General features: G+C 40.8%; 1 protein-coding gene across 1 annotated transcript in view; it reads right to left on the reverse strand.

Annotated features, from left to right (window-relative positions):
• Nucleotides 1-31: 31 nt before the first annotated feature.
• Nucleotides 32-22051, reverse strand: part of LOC124289211 (E3 ubiquitin-protein ligase rnf213-beta-like) — a gene marked incomplete at its 3' end in the record, with an annotated part of 178699 nt that continues 156679 nt past the window's right edge. The window contains exons 31-41 of the mRNA XM_046725815.1: nt 19330-19438; nt 18849-19014; nt 15981-16149; nt 8618-8730; nt 8238-8435; nt 5230-5355; nt 4355-4475; nt 3606-3844; nt 1545-1627; nt 900-1033; nt 32-128 (exon numbers count right to left, since the gene is read on the reverse strand). Of these exons, the coding sequence (XP_046581771.1) occupies nt 32-128; nt 900-1033; nt 1545-1627; nt 3606-3844; nt 4355-4475; nt 5230-5355; nt 8238-8435; nt 8618-8730; nt 15981-16149; nt 18849-19014; nt 19330-19438 (1555 nt within the window). The remainder of the gene's footprint in view (nt 129-899; nt 1034-1544; nt 1628-3605; nt 3845-4354; nt 4476-5229; nt 5356-8237; nt 8436-8617; nt 8731-15980; nt 16150-18848; nt 19015-19329; nt 19439-22051) is intronic.

Genomic DNA, 22051 nt, shown 5'->3' on the forward strand with positions numbered 1-22051 from the left:
GATTACACTACAAAATATAATTGAAGCAAACATACCTGTTGTATCCTCATGAAAGACTGAGAGGCTATGAGGACCTTACTGACAACTGACACAATACTACCAAGTACAGGTATCTGGCCATTTCGAACCTGCAATAATTCCAAACATATATGATTATGGTAAATATGATGCATCAACATTTTAGTCATATTCATGTCAAACAATAGTTAGCAGTTTTGATAGCTTTAAGAATTCTACCCCTATAACATCAGTGTTTAAATTGCTGTGAATCAGAAGTCCTTTGAAACAGACTTAAAGTCACTTTATTGTCCATTTGAAAATGGTGCAGTCAAGAATTATAGATAAAGAGTTACCAGTATATCATAGCATACAGTGTTACCTGTGTAAAAATAAAAATAAAATAAAATAATTATATCCTAGTTTTTAAAAGGTCATGTATTGCTGTAACATAAAAAGTGAATGAGAGGCATGTGGTCACATAGGCCGGGTTAGATTCCCCACAGGGTACAATGTGTGATTCCATTTCTGGTGTCACTTGCCCGTGATATTGCTTGAATATTGCTAAAAGTGATGTAAAACCATACTCACTCACTCAAAAGTGAACGAGTGTGGTGATATAGATAAAATATTTAAATAATGACATTACTCAATTCTAATTTTGTTGTGTTCTGTCTGAATGTATTCAAAATATTTTTAAAAGCTGTGTAACAATAATTTTACAGAGCAACAATGCACAGTGACCCACTTCTTTTATCAGATGAAGAGGTGGACTATATCATCTGGATTAAAGAATATCTTTCATATGTTAAATATTACTACCAACAAGCAGACATGCTTAACAGATCAAGAGTTGACTTCAGCGCTCATTTCATAGCTATGAAACAGTGAAATCATCTCACATATCTGTTGACCATCTGTCTGATGTAGAGTTCTTCCACTTGAACGTTGAGTTGGCCAAAGTCCCAAACAAGAGGAAGCATGCTCTGTGGCAAGGGCTGCACCCGGTAGACAAGTCTCCTCATAGGGACATGGCCTGGACATAGAAAATAATCACATGTACACATGTAACATGACATAACTATTTTGCTTCAGTAACTACAAAAAATTACAATTACAAATCTGTATGGCTAAAATACTTCAATGTGTAAAACATTAATGGAACCAAATTTTAATGTAAAGTTAGTGTAATATTAAAACAGATACCGTTTATGTGAAGTAGGTTAATTTTGGAAACATCCTAAATATATCAAAATAATGAAAATACCTAGTGTACATATACACATTGAAATGCATTTCTTTGCTGAAAACTGTAAATATGAAAGTGCAATCTGCATTTCATGGTTGATCATCAACACAATCATATCCATGTCTTAACCATAAATCCTTATTCATCAATTACTCTGTTAGTACCATACATGAATAGATGAACAAGACAGTTTGTCATTAATTTGTCTGGGATTCCATTTCTACTAATTCCATAATCAAAGTACAATTTTCAGTTTTACCATTTTACTTTCAGAATTCACTCCAGTGGACTCACTTACCCAGCTTATCTGTTGTCTTGTCAGCCTCAACATGATAGCCAAGTCCTGCTTTTTCAAGTCTCTGAATATACTCATCCGAATGTCTGTTTGTAAACATTAGCAAAAGTTAGTCAAAGATCTTTGAGTACTTTCATTTATGTGAAACTGAATTCCCAATTGTCAGGGAAAAACATTGTCCGAACACCAACAACATACCTGAAATACTGTCGTTATACCATAGTCCAGTTATTATAGGGAAAATACTTTGTCAATCATAGGTTAAAAATAACAAAAAACAAATAATAACAACTAATTTGAATACCACTTCACTGTGGAGTAAATATCAAAAGAATTTTGCATAGAGACAAAAGCATAATGTAGGCAAGATACATGTATATTGAAATGAAAAATACATGAAAATGACTTATAGTATATAGTATTTCAATAAAAAGTTGCACGCCCGATGGTCTGGTTGTTAAATCAGTGTAATTTTGTAATGTATATAATGAATAAAGCCTTGACTGAAAAACATTTGAAAACGTGTGTTATTGTGACAATAACCTGACATTAAACATTTCCCTCCTCTTATTAACGTAACCTTCTTTTTATTTTTCTTGATCCAGAAAATTCTGGACTGGCAACTTTCAAGCCAGTCTGGTAACTTTTGAGAGTTACCAGACCAGTTGTCTGGCTGAAATTTTGGGGAGTTTACAACACTGATTTCAAACAATCTTAGTGACTTTGATCATTTCAACGAAGGTAGATGAATCTGTGTGGTTTCTGTCAAGCAAGTTGATTTGCTTACAATATACTGTTGATTCATCTGTTTTCATTCATTGTTTGAGTTTGATTTATCATGCAGTGTCTGCAATTCATGGAATTCTTTATAGGTTATGGCAGTCCGCAGGTTATGGCAGATTATGGAACATGTACCAATAGGTTCAAAATGGTAATGACTGACCTCATGTGAAATACATAAAGTACAGAATTAACCAATTCAAACTATGCCGGCATGTTATCATGTACAGTGGCCACATGTTGTGCCACACCTTACAAATTGTCATAATACCAAATGCATGTCAATGATGTAAACAACGTCAATACGGGGATAATTGTTGCACGCCATGTTTTCAGATGAGTAGTTTTACTGTGTCTGACGATGCTGAAATGAACATCAAGTCTAAGACATGGAAGGGATATATGTGCATCAACATGTAAGGCTGCCATACACAGTCTCATGAAGTGAATGAATGTTGACAAATCATGGTGCTATTAGGCACTACTGATTCACAAATGTGAACAACATCGAGATTTCCCATCTAACTCATATCATCTGTAAAGACTGATACTTCTACTGACATAATTCATTACTGATAGCAGTGAGTTTTCAATTCGATAATTATTATCTCACAACCATTACCAGCAACATTTCTTCAAATGATTGTAACTGTAAGTTCTTTCCATGTATCCACTACATTTATTATATGGTTATGTACAGTGTAGAATTCAATTTTGCAAGCCTATGATGATCTGAGTGGTATTTATTCCACATAATGCTGATTATATACAGCTACATATTTAGTGATTCCTGTACTAAAATCAACAACCTACTCAAAATATTAGACCAATGCCATTGACTCATTAATTATCTTTGCTAACAACACTAAATTTTGCAATTATAGATCATGTAGATGGATATTTAAAGTAGATTTAGATGTTGCTAAACCTTAATACTTAAAACCATACACCAAATTCTCTAAGTAACTTAAGCTCCAAATTTCACTAGAGAAAGGTCAGAGCAGTCAACAGGAATTAAATATTTAAATCACACATGGACAATACAGTTATAAGTCATACCAAGTCTTTACTTGTATGTTATCCATGAAGGTAGAGCTTAATATGTCTTAGATAATAAACACCTACTGGTATTTATTGTTTTATAAACAAGATGCTACAATGGCATGAGAAACTGAATGCATTAATTTTGACTATTTGCAAATGTGCAATGGCTCTACCTGTATGGAAACTAATGACCTTTCCAAGGTTTACCTAATACCATAACACTTATGTACTCAAACATACTTTCTGTAAGGATTGCAGGCAGCTACAATCTTTAGGTTTTCTGACAGTTTCAGTGGCTGTCCATCCATAGAGCCATCACACATTATTTCCTTGATGAGTCCAATGGCCTCAGTTGTGTTTGCTTCATCAAAGAACAGGACAGTGTACAGGTGAGGGTTATTAGCCTTATTAGCAATGGCGAGTTGTTCTGCATGCTTGACCTTCCTGATGATGTCCTCAGAGGTTGTGCCTCCATGAACCTTTCAAAGATAACTTTCAACACTAAAACACATGCATTTATGGTCAGATGACATTCATTGTCAAACTATTTCAAACCTGTCTTAGTACTTAAGAAAGTTAAATATGACCTTACTAGTACCTTTTTTCATCTTTCATCCCCAAGGTTGTCTAATGGAGTAAGACCTATGCTTCCTAACTTACACTTACACTTTCAGTATAATGGCATCACTGCAAATTTAGGGCATCAGAATGTCCTTTCTTAAGAACCTTCAAAAAGCCTCTTGATACATGTACATGTAAGCGAAAGTTAAATGTACTTCCACTTTAATGACCTTGATCCTTAATTTTAATAATGATTTCTTTTTGAAAATATGTGTGTAAATTATCATAAGCATGTGATATAAAACATGTCCATATCATGATGACACACAAATTTGAATTCCATTTGATGAAGATCAAACTTGGAATTACATATGGTGATGATGTCATCCACCAAGTTCCTTCTCTAACATGTATTATTACACCTTTACCTTCACAATGACCATATTTTCCATGTCAGAGCCTGGCAAGCACTGCAGATCACACATGAATTTGACCAGTCTTGTCTTCCCACATCCTGTCTCTCCCATGATTATCACTGGGATTCCACATCTATACAAACAGGTACACAGCAATATATCCTATAAGAATCTGGTAGATCTGTAATATATTTAGTACAGCTACTAAATATCTTTATTACATATATACAAGCCACACTTTAATTACACCATTACTCCTAACCTATTTCTGGGTTATCACATCCTGCTGTGTCCAGTGCATTAGTTTGGAGCTGTCATCAGCAGCATCCATTTACATCTGTCACAACTATTATTAAGGCTTTTCACACATGCCTCTTGCTTTGGGAATGTCATATTTTCTACTTATCTCATTGCACAGTTTGTCTTCTTCATATTTTACTCAATATTTTTAAGTGATGACAGAAATATCAAATAAGGAAACTTTTTACTTACCACTTGGTCTTTGAATGGCATTTAGAGTTTGACAAGCTATATGGCGGGAATGGCATTTAGAAGTGAAACACATAAGGAAGAGAGTTTTTATGGATGTCAACTTCTGTATTATGATAAACCTGTTTATCATAATAAAGAAGTTGACATCCATAAAAACTCTCTTCCTTACTTACCACTTGTGTTTAGAGTTACCAGCTTCAAGTGAGAAACTGATAACCAGTGGAATCACAATATAGCTTTGTTTGGCAGCCATAATAGTCACATATTGTGTTGGGCACACAGCCACATACGCAACCTTGGCCTGGTATTGCAAAGGCATGATCTGTAAAGTAGCCTGTGGCTTCCTTTGTGCAATATTTACATGATGACATTTGACTTGGCTGGCAAACACTCACCTAAATCTCATGTAAATGGCCAGAATCTTCTTGACATTGTCTGTTGTCAGTTCATATGTGTCATCCGGGTCATGTACAAAGTCGACACCTGGCATCACACTGCACAGCTTAGCCAATCGATCGTGTCTGTAAATGGAAAAATGCAATTTATAAGAACCAAATATGTTCATGCTAGTGTTTAAGTTCTTATGGTCTTGGAAGATACGTGATAACCTATAGAATGGATCCATCCTACCATGACATTATAGTATCAAGCATTATCAAATTCTGACCAGTGTACAAGTAGCATTGAATCTGTATGAAACAATGATTCATGTAATGTCCACAGCAGAGCAACACAAAGTATTTATTCAGAAAAATGTTTTCTGCAAACCAGGCTGATGGGCACATCAAATACTGATACTACTTCACAAAGGATCCAAAAATAATCCTACTTGATTATTTAGCTTAAGAATTGAAAAATATCTTATGAAGTTGTTCTTAATGTAGTGGTAAATAGTTCCTAATGTAGTCGTAGTAGAAGTGGATCTTCCATGAGGACAGGGAAGAATCTGTTTGGTCAAGATGGGGCTATGAGGATAACAGTGGTGTAGTGGTTAGCATGCTGGCCTCTCATGCCAAAGGCCCGGATTCGAATCCCGGTGGAGACACCAAAATTTGTGACCTTGGTCTCATACTGTGTTGTGTCCCTGGGCAAGGCACTTCGCCTACATTGCACTCAGTCCACCCAGCTGTTTAAAATGGGAACCTGAGAAGCGGACGTACAGACCTATACGGTCGTGTGAAGCACTAAGTAGCAGCTTTGAAAGTACGATTACATCAGGGTAATAATGTAATGCCAGAGAGCAGCATCGGGTTGGATTAGCATTATTACTATTATTATTAACTTCAGAGTCAGAAAGATTGAATTTCCTCTTGTCATTAGAGATATGTAGTGTTTTCCGTAACTACTAGTACTGATAACAGTCTGGGTGATAAACAATTGGAAAGACTCCACCCTGAACGATCCTCAATCACCACAATATCTCATCCATCACTACCAACCAAAAAGAACTCTCAGATCACAGAGCAAATGCCAACTCTCAGTGCCAAGACTCCAAGACAGCCAGAGCCTTCTCAGCCAATGCCCTTATTCTCTAGACCTCTCTTCCTATCGACATTAGATCCTGCACTTCACTGGACTCTTTCAAGGAACAACTGAAAACCTACCTATTTCCACTGACACTGTTAAGCACCCCTGAGCGGTTGGATATCAGGCACTCAACAAGTGCATTACTATTACTATCATTATTTGTTTTTTCCTGCCTTGATGATAATTTGGAGATTTAACCTGCGCTTTCCGACATAAAGTGAATTTTGCACACAACTTCCTGCCTTATCAAGCTGAAGAGATAAATACTAATTGCCAGTGCTGTTGACTTGACAACTGGTTGTGTGTAGCTGACAGTGAAAAGGACCTCTGAAACTTGTGAAGATTAGTTGGATTTCAGCCATAATGCTGGATGTATGGCAATGATGTAGAGGTAGAGGAAGTGTAAAAATGTCTAATTTTGGAGCTACAAACTGCAATGTATTTAACATCCCAATGCTTGGATTTCCTATCTGAATGACATTACCATCTTATGTTGTTGCGTGTATTTTGGAACTAACTATAGAGGCGAAAACAAGTAAGACAAGCATTGTCACTAAGATGACATAATCCTCCGCTGCAAATTATCAAATCAAACTTTAAAAGTAATAAAAGTTTAAGATGAAGTTAAATGTCAACAAAAACATGACCAGTCAACCGCTATTGATATCTTGCTCTTTAGTTGTTCAAACACACAAATATTTTCAAGACTGGCTTTGACCTTGACATGAATGTCATAGTGTATGAAATATGCAAAAAAGGTACTAAAGAACATTCAAGGGAAGTCTTGAAAGTCTATGAAGAAAATCCAGTGAATTCAGGTTTACATGCTGAAATCTTCAAAGTGTCACAGTGTCCTTCAAAATTATGTGAAGGTCACCAAAATTGACTGGGCCCTGCACCTTCATTAGATAAAGCTTGGTGTTAAATATGAAACAAATCCAGTGAATGGTATTTGCGATATCTTGCTGACTATCTTAATATGCAATTTAACATGCTGAAATCTTCAAAGTGTCCTTGTGATCTTGAAAATTAAGCGAAGGTCACCAAAATAGACTGGGCCTTGCACTTTCCCTGAAGCTTGGCGTCAAATATGAAGAAAATCCAGTGAATGGTTCTGGACGTATCTCGCTGACAAGCATAACATGCAGGTTAATCTGCTGAAATCTTCAAAGTGTCGCCATGACCTTGAAAATTATGTGAAGGTCATCAAAATCAAGTGGGCCCTGCGCCTACCGTAGATAAAGCTCGGTATTGAATATGAAGAAAATCTAGTGAACGGTTCTTGAGATATCTTGCTGACAAGAGCAAAACGTTAAAGTCTCCTTGTGACCTTGAACTTATGGTCAAGGTCACCAAATCTGACTGGGACCTTTCTTATACTGTGATGAACCTAGGTAACAAATATGAAAAGAATCTAGTCAACGGTTCTTAAGATATTCGAATTCGCACGTACGGACGGACGGACGGACCCTAATACTATATCCCCCGCTTCGCGCAAAACGCGCGGCGGGGGATAATGATGTAATTCATGGTGTGGGTACAGGAAAGGAAACTTATGTGTATTAAAACTTATTTTCATTTATCAATGAGTTCATTCATTTCACTCTTGAAAATATGAAGACTCTGCCAAATCCTCATTACTAATCACTTCTGCTGTTACCAAACAGTCAGTGCTTTTGGTCATGAAGGAACACACCAATTCAATACCTGCAATGTTTCTAGATTTGAAATCAACAAATATAATTTTCTGGTATAAATCTACTCTCATATAAATCTATCATCTAGGTAGTTGGCTAAAGATTTGTACGTGGCTTATCAGATATGATTACATCATTACCTAACCTATTAAATATACATATATAGAAAGATGTTTAACCTTTTCATCTGTTCAAAGTTTTCATTCATGTTGACCTTGTTTCTGATCAGTGCTTTCTGTAGTGGTTTGGGCACTAGATTTCTCTCCAGCACCCTCCCTGTCTGCTGATCCACCATGTTCCCTGTCTGGCGGTTGATGTTGAAGCCAAGAAAGGTCATTGTGTGGCCATCAGGGTTGAAGAAAATGTAGGGATGAGGGCTGAAGAAAAAGGATCAATACTGTACATCAACAGCATTTAGATACACTTACATTCATAAGAGCAGAACAATTGATGAAATCGGATTAATGTTATAGTTGTTTTAACTTTGTAATTATTGTTTTGTAAGCTAACTGTACAGACCATTTCCACTTTAGATATATGACACTAGACAAATCCACACCTGCTCTCCCATTTTCTCTTCATCTGAAACTGAGCTAGGTCTATGGTTTCTTGGACATTCAGTTGATCCAGAGGCGTCTGCTCACTCATCACCAAAGATCTCGTTGCAAAGTCCTGTGAAAAATGAAAGAGAATGATCTGAATCCTGAATGCACCAAAGCATCATAATACAAATTGTTTTTGTTCATAGAAGGAGAGAATGTCCGATACATTAGACATCTGTTGCAATATTCTAAAATATGAAGCATAGAATACATTCTAATTCATATTCAGGGTCTTATCTTGGATTTTAACCTATGCATAGATAGGCATATTTAGCACCCCAAAAAAAACAGTGCTAAAAATAAACAAACAAACAAAAAACCTGTTATTTTGTCCATATTTTCTTAAATTTAGCCGTTTTTAAGTAAGAAGGCATCATGCTTGCTTGAAATACAAATATGTTTTCTTGATATATGCCTCAGAGTTTAGGCCTTCATTTTAGTTCTTGAGGCAGGGAGAACTAATGAGCTTGGACTTATCCAGAGAAAGGTTCATATTTGAAAAGATCTTTAGTTTCTAAAGCATAGAAAATGGCTGTCCGAAGTTTTGAAACAATCCCTGTGAGGTATCTATAAGAGGTATCAAAATCCTATTTCTCTGGATCAGAAAACCTGACAATATTATGTTGAAACTTCCTGGAAGATATTGTCAGACATTGTGAAAGATAATTGTACACATGTAAGCAATGTAAACCTTAGCCTTGAATCTTGTTTCAGATGAAATGTTTGATGCTCTTACTGGCTAAAAGTCTGATTTACAAATGTAAAGTTTCAAACACCACCCTGTTGAAAAGGTTGATACCAATTAGCAGTACAGTTATTTTGATACCTGGTTGTCAGTTTGAAGTGCAGGGAACAGTTGGAAATTTGGAAGATTATTTTTGTGTGATTGCAGCCAAAAATGTAATTTTCTGACTAAAATTGATATTTTATACTTATCCTGACTCATGCTATTTGCTTGTCTCCTTCTCCTTGCGAATGATAGTGGAACACTTGAATCCCTTTTGAAGCTCCCTTTCAAAAAAGCGGACGTAAAATCACTTACCCAGGGTTGCCTCCCTTTACTGTTTTGGTGCTAAAATCAGTCACATGATCGCCCATGCTTGTCACTCTCTCTGTATATGAGCCCGACACCCGGATTTACAGGGAAATCCAGAGTGCCATGTGGGGAGGTTGGGAGGGCTGACCTCATGAGTCAGGATAAGTATAAAATATCAATTTTAGTCAGAAAATTACATATTTTTCCTTATCCTGACTCTTGCTATTTGCTTGTAGAATCCGACGGAACCGGTGGTGGATCAGGCCACTTCTGGATTCATAGGTTGCTGATTTATGTCCTGCATACCCCCCGTGGGAACTTCTTATGGCACTTATGCTGATCCTATTCTTCCAGCTTCCTCTGATGAGTCTTGGGGGACCACAACTTGTCAGATTCTCTGGAACTCTTCTCTTGGCATTATGTGTGGATTCATGCAACTCCATGTCTTGATGCTCGCATCAAGTGGAGAAGCGACCCTTCTTCATGTACGAGTAACTCCTTACAAGTACAGGGTCTATAACTCATGCTGGTCTGTCCTAGACGTGCACCTGAACTCTAAAGCTCTAGCTCTCCAGAGCATTGGCTTTTACAAGTCACCTGATAAAAGGGTGAGATCCATCTCAGCGCCTTTGTCAGCGTCAATTGTTGTGCTACAACAAGAGGCCCAAACTGGTGAATGCCGAAGATGTCCTCGGTAGCAATGTCTCTGAGGTAGTGGTTGGCAAACACCGTCTCCGACTTCCAAAAGCAGCCCTCCATTATCGTCAAGATGAAGGAGTTTCCATCCAGAGCAAGTGCCGATGCCAGAGCTCTGACTTCATGAGGGTTGGAGGCTCGTGGAGGCTCATGTCCTGCTGCTTCGTAGGCCCTTAAGATGACAGCTCTCATCCAAATGGATATTGCTGTACGTGAGACTTCTGTGGGTGTCTCTGTGGATAGTGGGATGAAAAGGCGCTTGAATTTTCGTCTCCTCGTCTTAGTTCTTTGTAGATAGACTTTTAATGCTTTGACTGGGCATAAGGATAGATCCTGCATATCCTGTGGCCCAAGGACTGTAGAGAGTGCTGGGATGTGGAACTATCTGTGTGGTTGACTGGGCATCTGGTTCTTTGCTATGAAATCCATCTCAGCCCTAGATGTACGATGTTACGATGTGCATCAAATTGTGTTCGTTCAAAGTCCCGAGCATGTATCTCCGACATCAGTGCTGCTGTTGCCAAGGTGATCAGGAAGAGAGTTTTCTGTGTTAAAAACTTGTAGGATGTCCTTTCTAGTGGTTCGTAAGCGTCACTGGTGAGATGCTACAAGACTACGATGAGATCCCAAGCAGGCGCCTTAAACTTGTTTTGTTGGTCTTCCAACTTGAAGGAGCGTAGTAGTGCCAGTATCTCTGGTACTTTGATCAGCTTAACACCCGTCTTCATGGTGATTACCGTGCTGAGGGCCGCTAGGTATATAGGGAGTGTTGAACCTTTTAACCGCTTCGTTTGTCTTAGATGACATAGGTATTCCGCCACTTGAGAATGCGTTGCTTTCATCGCCGTCAAGCACTTCCTCAAAGCGTATTCCTCAAATCTCTGCCACTTGTTGTCGTACAAGTTGCGGGTTGATCTACGTAGAGCTAGTGTCACCGCTTTTGCTGCTCTAGCGGAATATCCTCTTTTCTTCAAGCAAGTTTTGTTACACTCCATGCGTGTAACTGGAACACTGTGGGATTCCCGTGTACTTGCTTGGTGTGCGGATGGATGAGTAGGTTCGGCCACTCTGGGAGTTGCAGGGTTGGAGTTCCCAGTTCTTGCATGAGGATGGGAAACCACACCCTCGCCGGCCAATAGAGTGCGACCAAAATCAGTTGCAGCTTCTTCATCTGCTTGATTTTCTGCAACACCTGCGGTATTAGAGCTGGAGGTGGAAACGCGTAAGCGTTTAGTCCTTCCCAAGAGACGCTTAGAGCATCTGTTGCCCATGCTTGTGGATCGGGAATCAGAGAGACAAATGTTGGTAGTTGTTTGTTGTACTTTGTGGCAAACAGGTCTATCAGCGGAGATCCTATGATCTGTATGATGCATCGGAAGGCTTCTGGATGTAACATCCATTCCGTCGGGGATGGTTGTGTTGGACGAGATAGGTCGTCTGCTATCACATTCTTGGCTGCCGGAATGTGGCATGCTTTTATGTAGATGTTCAGGTCGTCTATTATGCTGAACAGATGAAAGCTGAGATCTAGAAGATTTCTTGATCTTGTTGATCCTTGTTTGTTGATGTAGAACACTACTGTGGAGTTGTCCGTATGGATCAACAGCTGTGCGTTCCTTAGTATGCTGAACCAGTGTAGTAAGGCGTTTATTACTGCTTTCATCTCGAGCATGTTGATGTGCAAACTCGACTCGACCATTTCCATGCTGCCACTTCGTTGTCGAGGTGAGCTCCCCATCCTTAAAAAGTGATGCATCTACGTAGAGATTAGTGCTGCACTCCGGCTCTGATAAATAGGTTCTTCCGCAGACATCGACTTCCGAGTCCACCATAGGTTTCAGACTGTCCGGGAACACGAAGGGATCCAGACTGTCAAGATGGGCGTTCACGAACACTTGTTGTGGGCACAGTTGTAGTCTTCTTCTGCGAGTCATGTCTTGAGCTGATGTGAGAAGACCGAGTAGGCTCTGCCAACTTCATAGTGGTAACGGAGAGAGTAGTGCTAGAGATACCATGTGTTGTATCTTGACCCAACGCTCCTCTGGAACGACGTGAGGAGCCGCATTTCTAGGAATTGAAGATCCTGTGTTGGTTCTAGTTCCGACTTGAGGAGATTTACTAGCAATCCTAGTTGAGTGAGAAGCCTGATGGTGAAGTTTAGTTGCAGTCTGACTTGACTGGGATCTTGATGAACTTGAATCCCGTCGTCCAGGTAAAACGCACTGCGTAGACCTCGATGATGTAGATATGTGATGATGGGCTTTGTCACTCGAGTAAACAACCAGGGGGCCGACGATATTCCAAATGGTAGCACCTTCCATTGGAAATGATGACCGTTGAAGAGGAATCGTAGGTATTTCCTTGAGTCCGGATATATATGGATGTGAAGATATGCATCCTGTACATCTATGCTGGCGAGGTAGTCTAATGGACGAACGACTTGTCGCAGCTGATGAAGATGTATCATCCTGAACTTTGAGGGTCTTCGTAGATAATCTTGGTTGAATTTCCTCAGGTTGTAGATGAGTCAGAAATTTTCCTTGGAATTTTTCTTTGGTACTAGGAAGATTGGGGAATAAAAGCTGATCATGATGAGCTCCTGTTTTATCTCTTCGACTGCCTCTTTCTCGAGTAGAGTTATGATGGCATCATGTAGTTTCTCCATCTGGTCGGCAGCGTAGTTATGGTCCAGAGGGTTGCTTGTAAGTGGCGGTACTGCTTGCAGTTGTATCTTGTATCCTTTGCGTAGGATCTGGGATACGTAGTTGTCCTGAAGAATTCCCCAATTCTCCCAGTAGCGTTGCAGACGTCCACCCACTGTCGAAGGTTGTATGGGAACGGCTGGGGGTGGATGACTCCAGTTGTTCCGAACCCGTCCATCAGCGCCTAGATCCTCTGGCACCTCTGGGTGCTTGGCCTCTTCTGGGGTTACCTGGGAGCTCCGGTTGGGCGACGAAAAGAGTCTCTTGCCATGCTTCTTTTCCCTGGCTCTCTGTATCCCCACGAATTTCGACTTGCCAGAGTAGCGTTGTGCTGTCTGATGGATAACACTGGCTAGTGTGACGATGGACTTGATCATCATCACATCCCTTGACTCTTTCATAACTTCTTTGGCTATGTCATCAATCTCCCCTGCGAAGACGGGCGATGCTGACCACGGAGCTCTGTACAACGTCTTGGTGGTGAACCGCTCACTCCAGTTGCAGGAAGACAGCAATCCTTGTCTTCTCGAAGCGTCAGGCCCGCTGACGTAGATGCCAGATGTTCGGACATAAACTGATGATCCTTCCTTTGGGTCAGCAGTGCAGAGTAAATCATCCGATCCTCTTCAGAGGTCGAGTTCCTGAACTTAGCGATGAGGGTTTCATTAATGGCTCTTGATTTGGCAAGACCAAAGAAGGTACGTCTGGTGGTTGTATCTAGTTGTGCCAGCTTCTTATCCTCTCTCTTATAAGTCCTAGATCGGGAGTCGTTGATGATTTTGTAGTTCTCATCTATCTCTGGGGCCTGCATGAAGTGTTCCATCTGGGGCCTACATGAAGGGTTCCATGTGATGAAGTGAGAACTTCTTGGTGTTGAACGGCGGGACGCTTTGGCTCTGGAACTTAGTCCGAGACACGATCGATGGGTGGAAGGGTGAGCGTATCAAAGTCTTCGTTCCACATCTTTTACGTGAGTGCTTCATTATCCTCTTTAGAAGGTGATGCAAGTTCCAATCCATTAGCAATCCAAGATTTGATCCCTGTATCGGAGAATATGATTCCGCCATCATCTTCAGATCTAGTGGCCTCTCGCTCTGAAGATCATTGCCACTGTGAATCCTATCCCAAAGACCTGCGTGGAGATCTGCATGGAGACCTGCTTGGAGACCTGCCTGGAGACCTGCGCGCAGGTGACCGGTTGGGATAAGCTAGGTTCCTCCCTGGAGTCTTGAGACATATCTCAGTGCCTTCGTGACGGTGTAGATTCTCTTCTACGGGATGAGGAGTGCCTGCATGCAGGCTCCTGATGGTTGTCCGTATCTGAGGTCGAAGATGATCCTTGTGATCTGCTTCTGCGATGCTCCGGAGAATGTCTAGTTCTGCTCCTGCATGAAGGCTCCTCGATAGGCTCTTCTGGAACATCTACAGCAGGCTCATCATTGTCAGGGCTGCCAGGTTCTCTGGAAGTTGCCATAGACGATCGTTGAGTGCGAGACCCTTCACGCAGGCTTCCTCCTTCACGCAGGCTTCTATCTTCAACAGGATGCGATGTGCAGACTGCTTGTTCTTCGTGCAGGCTTGTCGTAGATGGGGTCTTCGCCACAGCCTTCTCCTGCGCAAAGCGTCGTTCCATCAGCTCCAACATTTGCTCAGTGAACTGCTGCATGAAGATACCCAGGTTGAAGTCCTGCGCCGACGCCTGCTGCTGCTGCAGAGATGACGACGCATCTGAGCGGGATGAGGCTTCTTCCAAGGACCGCTGCACTTGTGAAGAACTGCCGTCTCTGGTACCTGATGTCTGCGTTGATAGATCATCTGTCTGCGCTGAGATGGCTGCTGATGTCACTGCAGAAGAGGATCTCGTCTTCTTCTTAACTGCTACTTCAGGAATGAGGATGGGTGGATTGTCATACACGTCTACTTCGTCTGGAGGGATGATCTCTGCATAAAAGGACCTCGTCTTCTGTGCTGCACCGGGGGAAGACTTCACCGAAGTCTTATCTGCAGTCAACTTCTTTTTCTGTGAAGACGATGATCTGGTCTTCTTAGACTGCGACGAGGCTACTTCAGACGTTGACGATCTCTTCCTGGAGCTGGAGCTCCCCTCTGCCACAGCAACATGCTCCGTAGTAGCGACCGGCAATTCACTGGAATGGTGAATTTTAGCAGCAAACAATTAAAGGGTTATCAGCGTATTCACTCGGTTTAGAATTGACTTGTAAATGCCTTCTAGACCAGTCATTAGCACGTCTAAGAATGGAAAATAAATAATTATTGAATTCAATTTCAGATAAGTGCTGACAAAGTTGACAGCGAAAGCTGGAAGAACACGTAGAAGTGCAATTAGGACATAATAGATGAGGATCAGTAGCAGACAACTGGTACCTGCAACCTTTCATCAAATGTAAACAAGATGAAGTATCATGTCAACAACGTAAAAAAACAGATAATTTAGACAAAAAATTCAAACCATATTGCTAGTATATCTTCCTAAATGCCATATACAGCTAAATTTTGAGGTAAAGGCCTCAAATTAAAAGGATATACTGCCGTATAGGGACCCAGGCGCTCTCACAACCGTCCTCTAGGGCGAAGAAGGAGAGAGTGACAAGCATGGGCGATCATGTGACTGATTTTGGCGCCAAAACAGTAAAGGGAGGCAACCGTGGGTGAGTGATTTTACGTCCGCTTTATTTAAAGGGAGCTTAAAAAAGGGATTCAAGTGTTCCACTATCATTCGCAAGAAGGAGACAAGCAAATAGCATGAGTCAGGATAAGGAAAAATTACAGGATTTTTGACGGTGTAATGTTGGATGTATTCTGAGAATTATTAACAAAGATGTCTGTTGTTGCTATGTTTATGAAAAGGTAATCTGTTTGACTCACCCTTGACATCTGGATAAGGAACTTTAGAACAAACACTGGGAAACCTGGCAAATCCTCAAGGACAGCATTGGAACAAAAATTAGATTTCTCAAAGTCGACCAACTGGGTGTTGAGGAACCATACAAAGTTGTGAAGTTCAGACCAAGATGGATCCATCACACCACAATGTCTGAAATATACATAAACATCAAGCTATATAAGCTCTGTAGCTCACCTACAGTTTTCTATATATTTGAATTATCATAGCTTACAGGTGATTAAATGATAATGAACAACCCATTTAACAATGACACACATTGCTTTCTGGTTGGAATGTTTTCAAGATGGCTAGAATGCATGAATTTTGATAGAAATTAAGAGCCTGTTCCAAACTCAAGAATGAAAGCAAGATCAAAACTTAACATATCTGAAAAACACAAAACCTATGTGTTCAGCCCGACTACAAAATAAATACTGTAAATCATGAAATTAATGCGTCACAAATTTAATGTAAGTGCAAGGGTCTAGTCTAAAATGCGATAAAATGTGACACCCTGAATCTTTGATGTTGTTCATTTTCTTTTCACACTTGCTATTTACCAAATAACCTGAATTGAGCTTGTTAATCAATGAATGGAAATGAGTTGACGATGTTTTGATTACGCTGCCATGTTTGATCATGTGATTGCTTGCTACTACTTGTCTGATGGAAGCTGCGATGTCAAAGGTTAGCTAGATTGTGAAATGATCCTGCAAGGTTGGAGAATGTACAGTCAGCCTGATGGGCTTTAGTGACTTTAAACAATGACCAGTGACTGTAACCAGTAATAATTACATGTGACTTGGGTTACCTGTAAGGTTCATGGCCGGGAAGGCTAAAATTGTGACGCTTCTTAGTTCAATGAGCGTAGCCTTCGCGGTACTTGCAATACAATGTTATGGCTGAATGAACACAGCGCGCCTCACTCGGAGGCTCTGATAAATTACAAAGAAAACAGGATAAACGCGAACGCTCTTTAATTTGGACACATATAACAATATAAATAAAGTTATTTACACATTTTCACGTCTATTCTTCATTATACATTTTCTTTAATTCAACATTAGATAGTTCATTTTAAGGAGTCTTTCCTAAAAGATAAATGTATACCTTGCGAGTTTAAATCTTTGAATATGTTTCCGCTTATGTATGCAGATGAACTTGTAATATTTTCTGAATCTGTTGAAAGGTTGCAAACACAGTTGAATTCGTTGTCAGCTTATTCCAGACAGTAGGACATTGAAGAAAATATTGCTAAAACTCTTCTAAAGATAATGGTCTTTAGAAGAGGTGGTAAAGTTAATTCGTCAGAACATTGGTGATATAATGGTTGTGTCCTCGAGGTTGTTGATACGTTTACATATTTAGGAATAGTTTTTAATTATAATAACAGATTCTCATTTTACAATAATATCAGGTCGATCTCTCTCAACCTGGAATCTCTTTTATTTGTCTTTGAATGTTATGTTGGCAGTATACCACCTTATGTATCTGAGATATGGGAATATAATAAAGGCTTAAATATTGAAAGGTTGCATTTGGATTTTTGTAAAAGGTTATTAGGAGTTAAGAAATCAACATGTAATTCCATGGTTTATGCCGAGTTAGGTTGTTATCCACTCGTATTTAAAAGGCAATATAGCATGATTAAATATTGGTGTAAGCTTCTTGTTTCTGAATATAGCTTTTTATGGGGTTGTTATGAGTATTTGTAAGTGGAGGTGGAGACCCATGGTGTCCAAAATTGGGCGTATCAGGTAAAAAGTATTTTGTCAATCATTGGATTAAGTTAAATATGGTTAAGGCGGGAATTACCACTAGATATCTAATAGTTATAAAACAAAGAAAAAATGGTCAGGCTATTCAGTTTATCTTTAGTGAGCTGTCCAACTCATCGAAATGTGCAATTTATAAAAATATTATTAACCAGTGTACAGATAACGGTAATAAATGAATCGAATACTATAACAATGTTTTGAAAAGAAATCTATCTACTCCCAACACGGATTTTGCTTCCCGGCAATGTATCTTTGACGGTACTCCCCTACTCCCTTGGAAATTAGCTCTCCCGGGAAATCCAAAATATAAATTTTAGCCTTCCCGGCAGGACACCACCTGTAATGAGGAAGTGACCTGTATTGGTGTAATGTGTAGTGTCAACACTTCCGCTATTGTTACATAATTTGCCGATGAATAAATTCAGTGTATATTAATTAGTGTCATGGAAATTAGTGCTCATTTGTCATTTATTTTTATGAGAGATGTCTAAATTATTTTTATATTCTGTATTGTTATGATGAATGCTAACCTGAAGACAATAAGATGACGAGATATTTACGTTTTCTGTATTTTATTAAGTTCCCCAAAGTAGACATGGTTAGACTGAAATGCATCACTATAATGATGTGAGAAGAGTACAGACGCATTTTTCGCATTAATAAAATGCTCGCATTAATTTCATGAGTTACAGTAGATACCAAATTCTGTTGCATGGTTAACCCAAATGACATAATAATTGCAAAAAATATTTGTTTTCAATGTGGCACCATTGGCAGTCGTATAAAGAAATCACCTCTTGAACAAATCTGGGGTCATCATTTGTGGGAACAAGAATATAAAAGTTCGGAAACATTCATGCCAAAGTTCAACTTCCTTAGTAAGACAATTTCAGGTGAGAAAATTACTAAGACGCAGTCGTGAAAAACAGCCATTTAGAAAATTAATGTCTGTGTAGGGCCAAAATGTATTTAATTTCAGCCGATTGAAAACTATTTACATGATCATAATAATTAACATCCAGCAATGTATATGATAATAAGAACAGAGATATGACTTGCTGAAATACTGACTGCAGGAGAACTGTTAGACATTCTTCATGTGTTCCTTCAGGTACTTGTGAGTTGATGTTAGTAAGCCCTTTGTTGCTGTTCCATCGCTTGAGGTATTGAAATGGTCGCTGGTAAATTTCACCTTCAAACTCAATGATATCAAAGAGACTGTCTTTCTCACCATACTCTACAAGAAAAGATGTTCACAAAATTAACACTGACATGATCTTGAACTGGTAGAATAGTTTTAGTATGAAAGCATCAAACATATTTTTGCTTGCATGGCTTGATAACTTATTACAATTAAAAATTTAAAGAGGGATTGTGCTCCACAATGTTGTTTGTTTTCAGCATAACTAGTACCTTGGTTGAAACTGTATTGTGGCAGCTGGGTCAATCAACAATTTGGATGCCAGTCAAAGATGGCAAAAGTATAATGTTTTCATAAACTTTGTCAGGATTGGAAAGTTGTATACCGGTAAGTCTGTTCCCCCTTAAATACCTTCTGGTTTAATGCCAGTTTTGAGTATCTGCAGACTGTCTTGAGGAGACCAGCAGTAGACATCAGGAAGGACCTCCAGCAAGGTGTGGATTAGACGCAAATTGACTCTCTGAATAACATCAAAGTCATAAAGATATACTGATGTACAGAAAAGTTGTTTCTCATACAAAATAGTCGCTCATCCCGTCTCTTGTCAATAACGTACAAAAAGCTACAATATACATAAATAAATAACTTAACCAAACCTGAAGAGGTTTTCAATTCTTTGAAGAGAGTCGTCCTTGGGGTACATATATGCATTTTCCACGCTGAAAATGTCCTGTGACAGTTGTATCAATGTTTTAATACAAATATTGTACAATAAATAAAATCTTTTTTATCTATTATACGGCCCCCACCTCGTGGAGTTACCTCCCGCTACGCATGCGCAGCCAACCAGGTAAGCACCTAGGCCCGTATCATCATTCCTTCTGCTGAATAAATCAGTGAACAGAATCGCGGAGAGGCGGGCGGCCCTACCCCAAGGATCTAACTCTCTTCAAAGAATTGAATAACCTCTTCAGGTTTGGTTAATTATTTTTCATAGAGATCCTTGGGGTACATATATGCATAAACACAGACTCCCAAAGACCGGAGGCCAGGGAGGAGGGAATTCTGTCAAAGTACACACAAATAGCGATCTTTAAGAATAATGTAACAGACGCCACAATCACTCACCTGTCACATGTCCCGTTTTGAGCTTCCGCAAGAGGCATGATGGGAGGGTAACCGACAGGGAGGAAAGGTACTGAGAGTCGACCTCGCAGGTTAAGCATAATGAGATTGCACAAAGTGCGAACGTAAACAACCCCACCCACCTTATGGTCTGTTAGAGAGCACCGTAGGGGGGAAAAAACACTCACTACCGACCATAATCTCCGTAGAGGATCGAAAGGAGGTAATGCACACAGCAGCAGACATATCAATAAAACAAAATTGAAAGCAGCGTCAACTAAACCAAATAACCAAGACTCACTCGGTCAGGGTTGCAGGACACTGTCCACTGGAGAGAACAGAACGGCCAAAGTGCTCACGATCACGTGAATGTGTATCGAGCTGATAGTGCCTGATAAAAGTGCTAGGCCGGCTCCAAATAGCGGCAGAGCATATCTCTTCAATGGGTAGTGCCGATGCAAAAGCTTTTGACGTGGCTACTGCCCTGACCGAGTGAGCCTTCAACCCCTCAGGGGGAGGCTTGCCCTTAGCCTGATAAGCAGCACAAATGACCGATACAAGCCAGCGAGACAGGGTCTGTTTGTTCGCCGGCACCCCAGCCTTCCCGCCACCGTAATAGCAGAACAGATGGGTACCCGTGACGGATCCCTTTGTGTTCGTTTGATATAGACCTTGAGAGTCTTTCGGACATCCAACGGGTGAGTGCTCGTAGGAGAGGTCCCCAATGTGGAAGGCTGGGTAAGAGTAGGAAGGAGCTGTCACATGGAAAGCGTGATCGACCTTCAGGCGGTAAGTATCCGGGATGCGAATACTGACACGATCTGAATGGAACACAGTCAGCACCGGGTCTGACGACATAGCATGTAAGTCGCCAACCCTACGCCCAGATGTTACCGCCACCAGAAATACAGCCTTCCATGTTAACAACTGAATGGAAATAGCTGATAGACGTGAGAACGTAAGACCGGACAGCCAATCGAGCACAATAGACAAATCCCAAGGTGGGATGGTTCGCCTGACAGCAGGTCGAACCCGATCTGCGCCAGCTAAAAAGCGCTGTATGAGAGGGTGCTGCCCCAGAAGAGCACCATCGAGAGGGGTGTGAAAAGTGGAAATAGCAAAAACTCCAATACTCGGACTAAATCCGCAGAAAAGGGATCTGCAATCCCCCTATCTGAACACCAGCGCGCATAGCGGGACCACCTATCCTCATACTGAACGTTTATCAAATCCCGCCTCGAAGCCGAATTGTGTCTGCAAATGCTGCAGGAATTCCGCGAGCTTCGAGGCTAGACCTGACCGAGGCCAAGCCACCCACTGAATCCTTGGATTGGGGTATGGTGCACCATTCTGAGTGAGAATGTCCGGTAGCAAAGGTAATAGAACAGGAGGCTGAGCCAGAAACCTGAGAATTACCAGAAACCAGCTCTGTGACGGCCAAAGCGGTGCCAGTAGCACAAGCAGCCGAGCTGGCTGGGTGGACAGCTGGGAGAGGACCCGGGGAATGAGTCCCAATGCCCTCTGGTCCGGTATTCGAGAGAACAAGGGTATCTGATTCGTCTCGCCGGACGCAAACAGATCCACCTGGAACGATCCGTACAACTGGGAGATAACTCCGAATATCTGCTGGTCGAGCATCCACTCGTCGTGCGGGGCCAGGATCTGGCGACGGAGAGCGTCTGCTCGCACATTCTCCAGCCCCGGGAGATAAACAGGGAGTACCTGACAGTCGCACTGGTCGCACCAGAGGAGAAAGTCCCACGTATCCTGAAGGAGCTCTAGGGACACCATGCCGCCTTGCTTCAGGATGTATGTCAAGGCCGTACGGTTGTCTAACTGAAGACGAACCACCTGGCCCTGGACATGCTCCCGGAAGCGCTCGAAAACCAACCGCACAGCTCTCAGTTCCCCCCCAGCTCGTGAGGGACGCATCGGATTGAACTGTAAGAGCTGGCATCGGGATTTCCAAAGGGATCCCATTGGAGAGATTCCCGACATTGGTCCACCA

The sequence above is a fragment of the Haliotis rubra genome, unplaced genomic scaffold (genome assembly GCF_003918875.1).
Source record: "Haliotis rubra isolate DU_JTF1 unplaced genomic scaffold, ASM391887v1 Scf436, whole genome shotgun sequence".
Lineage (NCBI taxonomy): Eukaryota > Metazoa > Mollusca > Gastropoda > Lepetellida > Haliotidae > Haliotis > Haliotis rubra.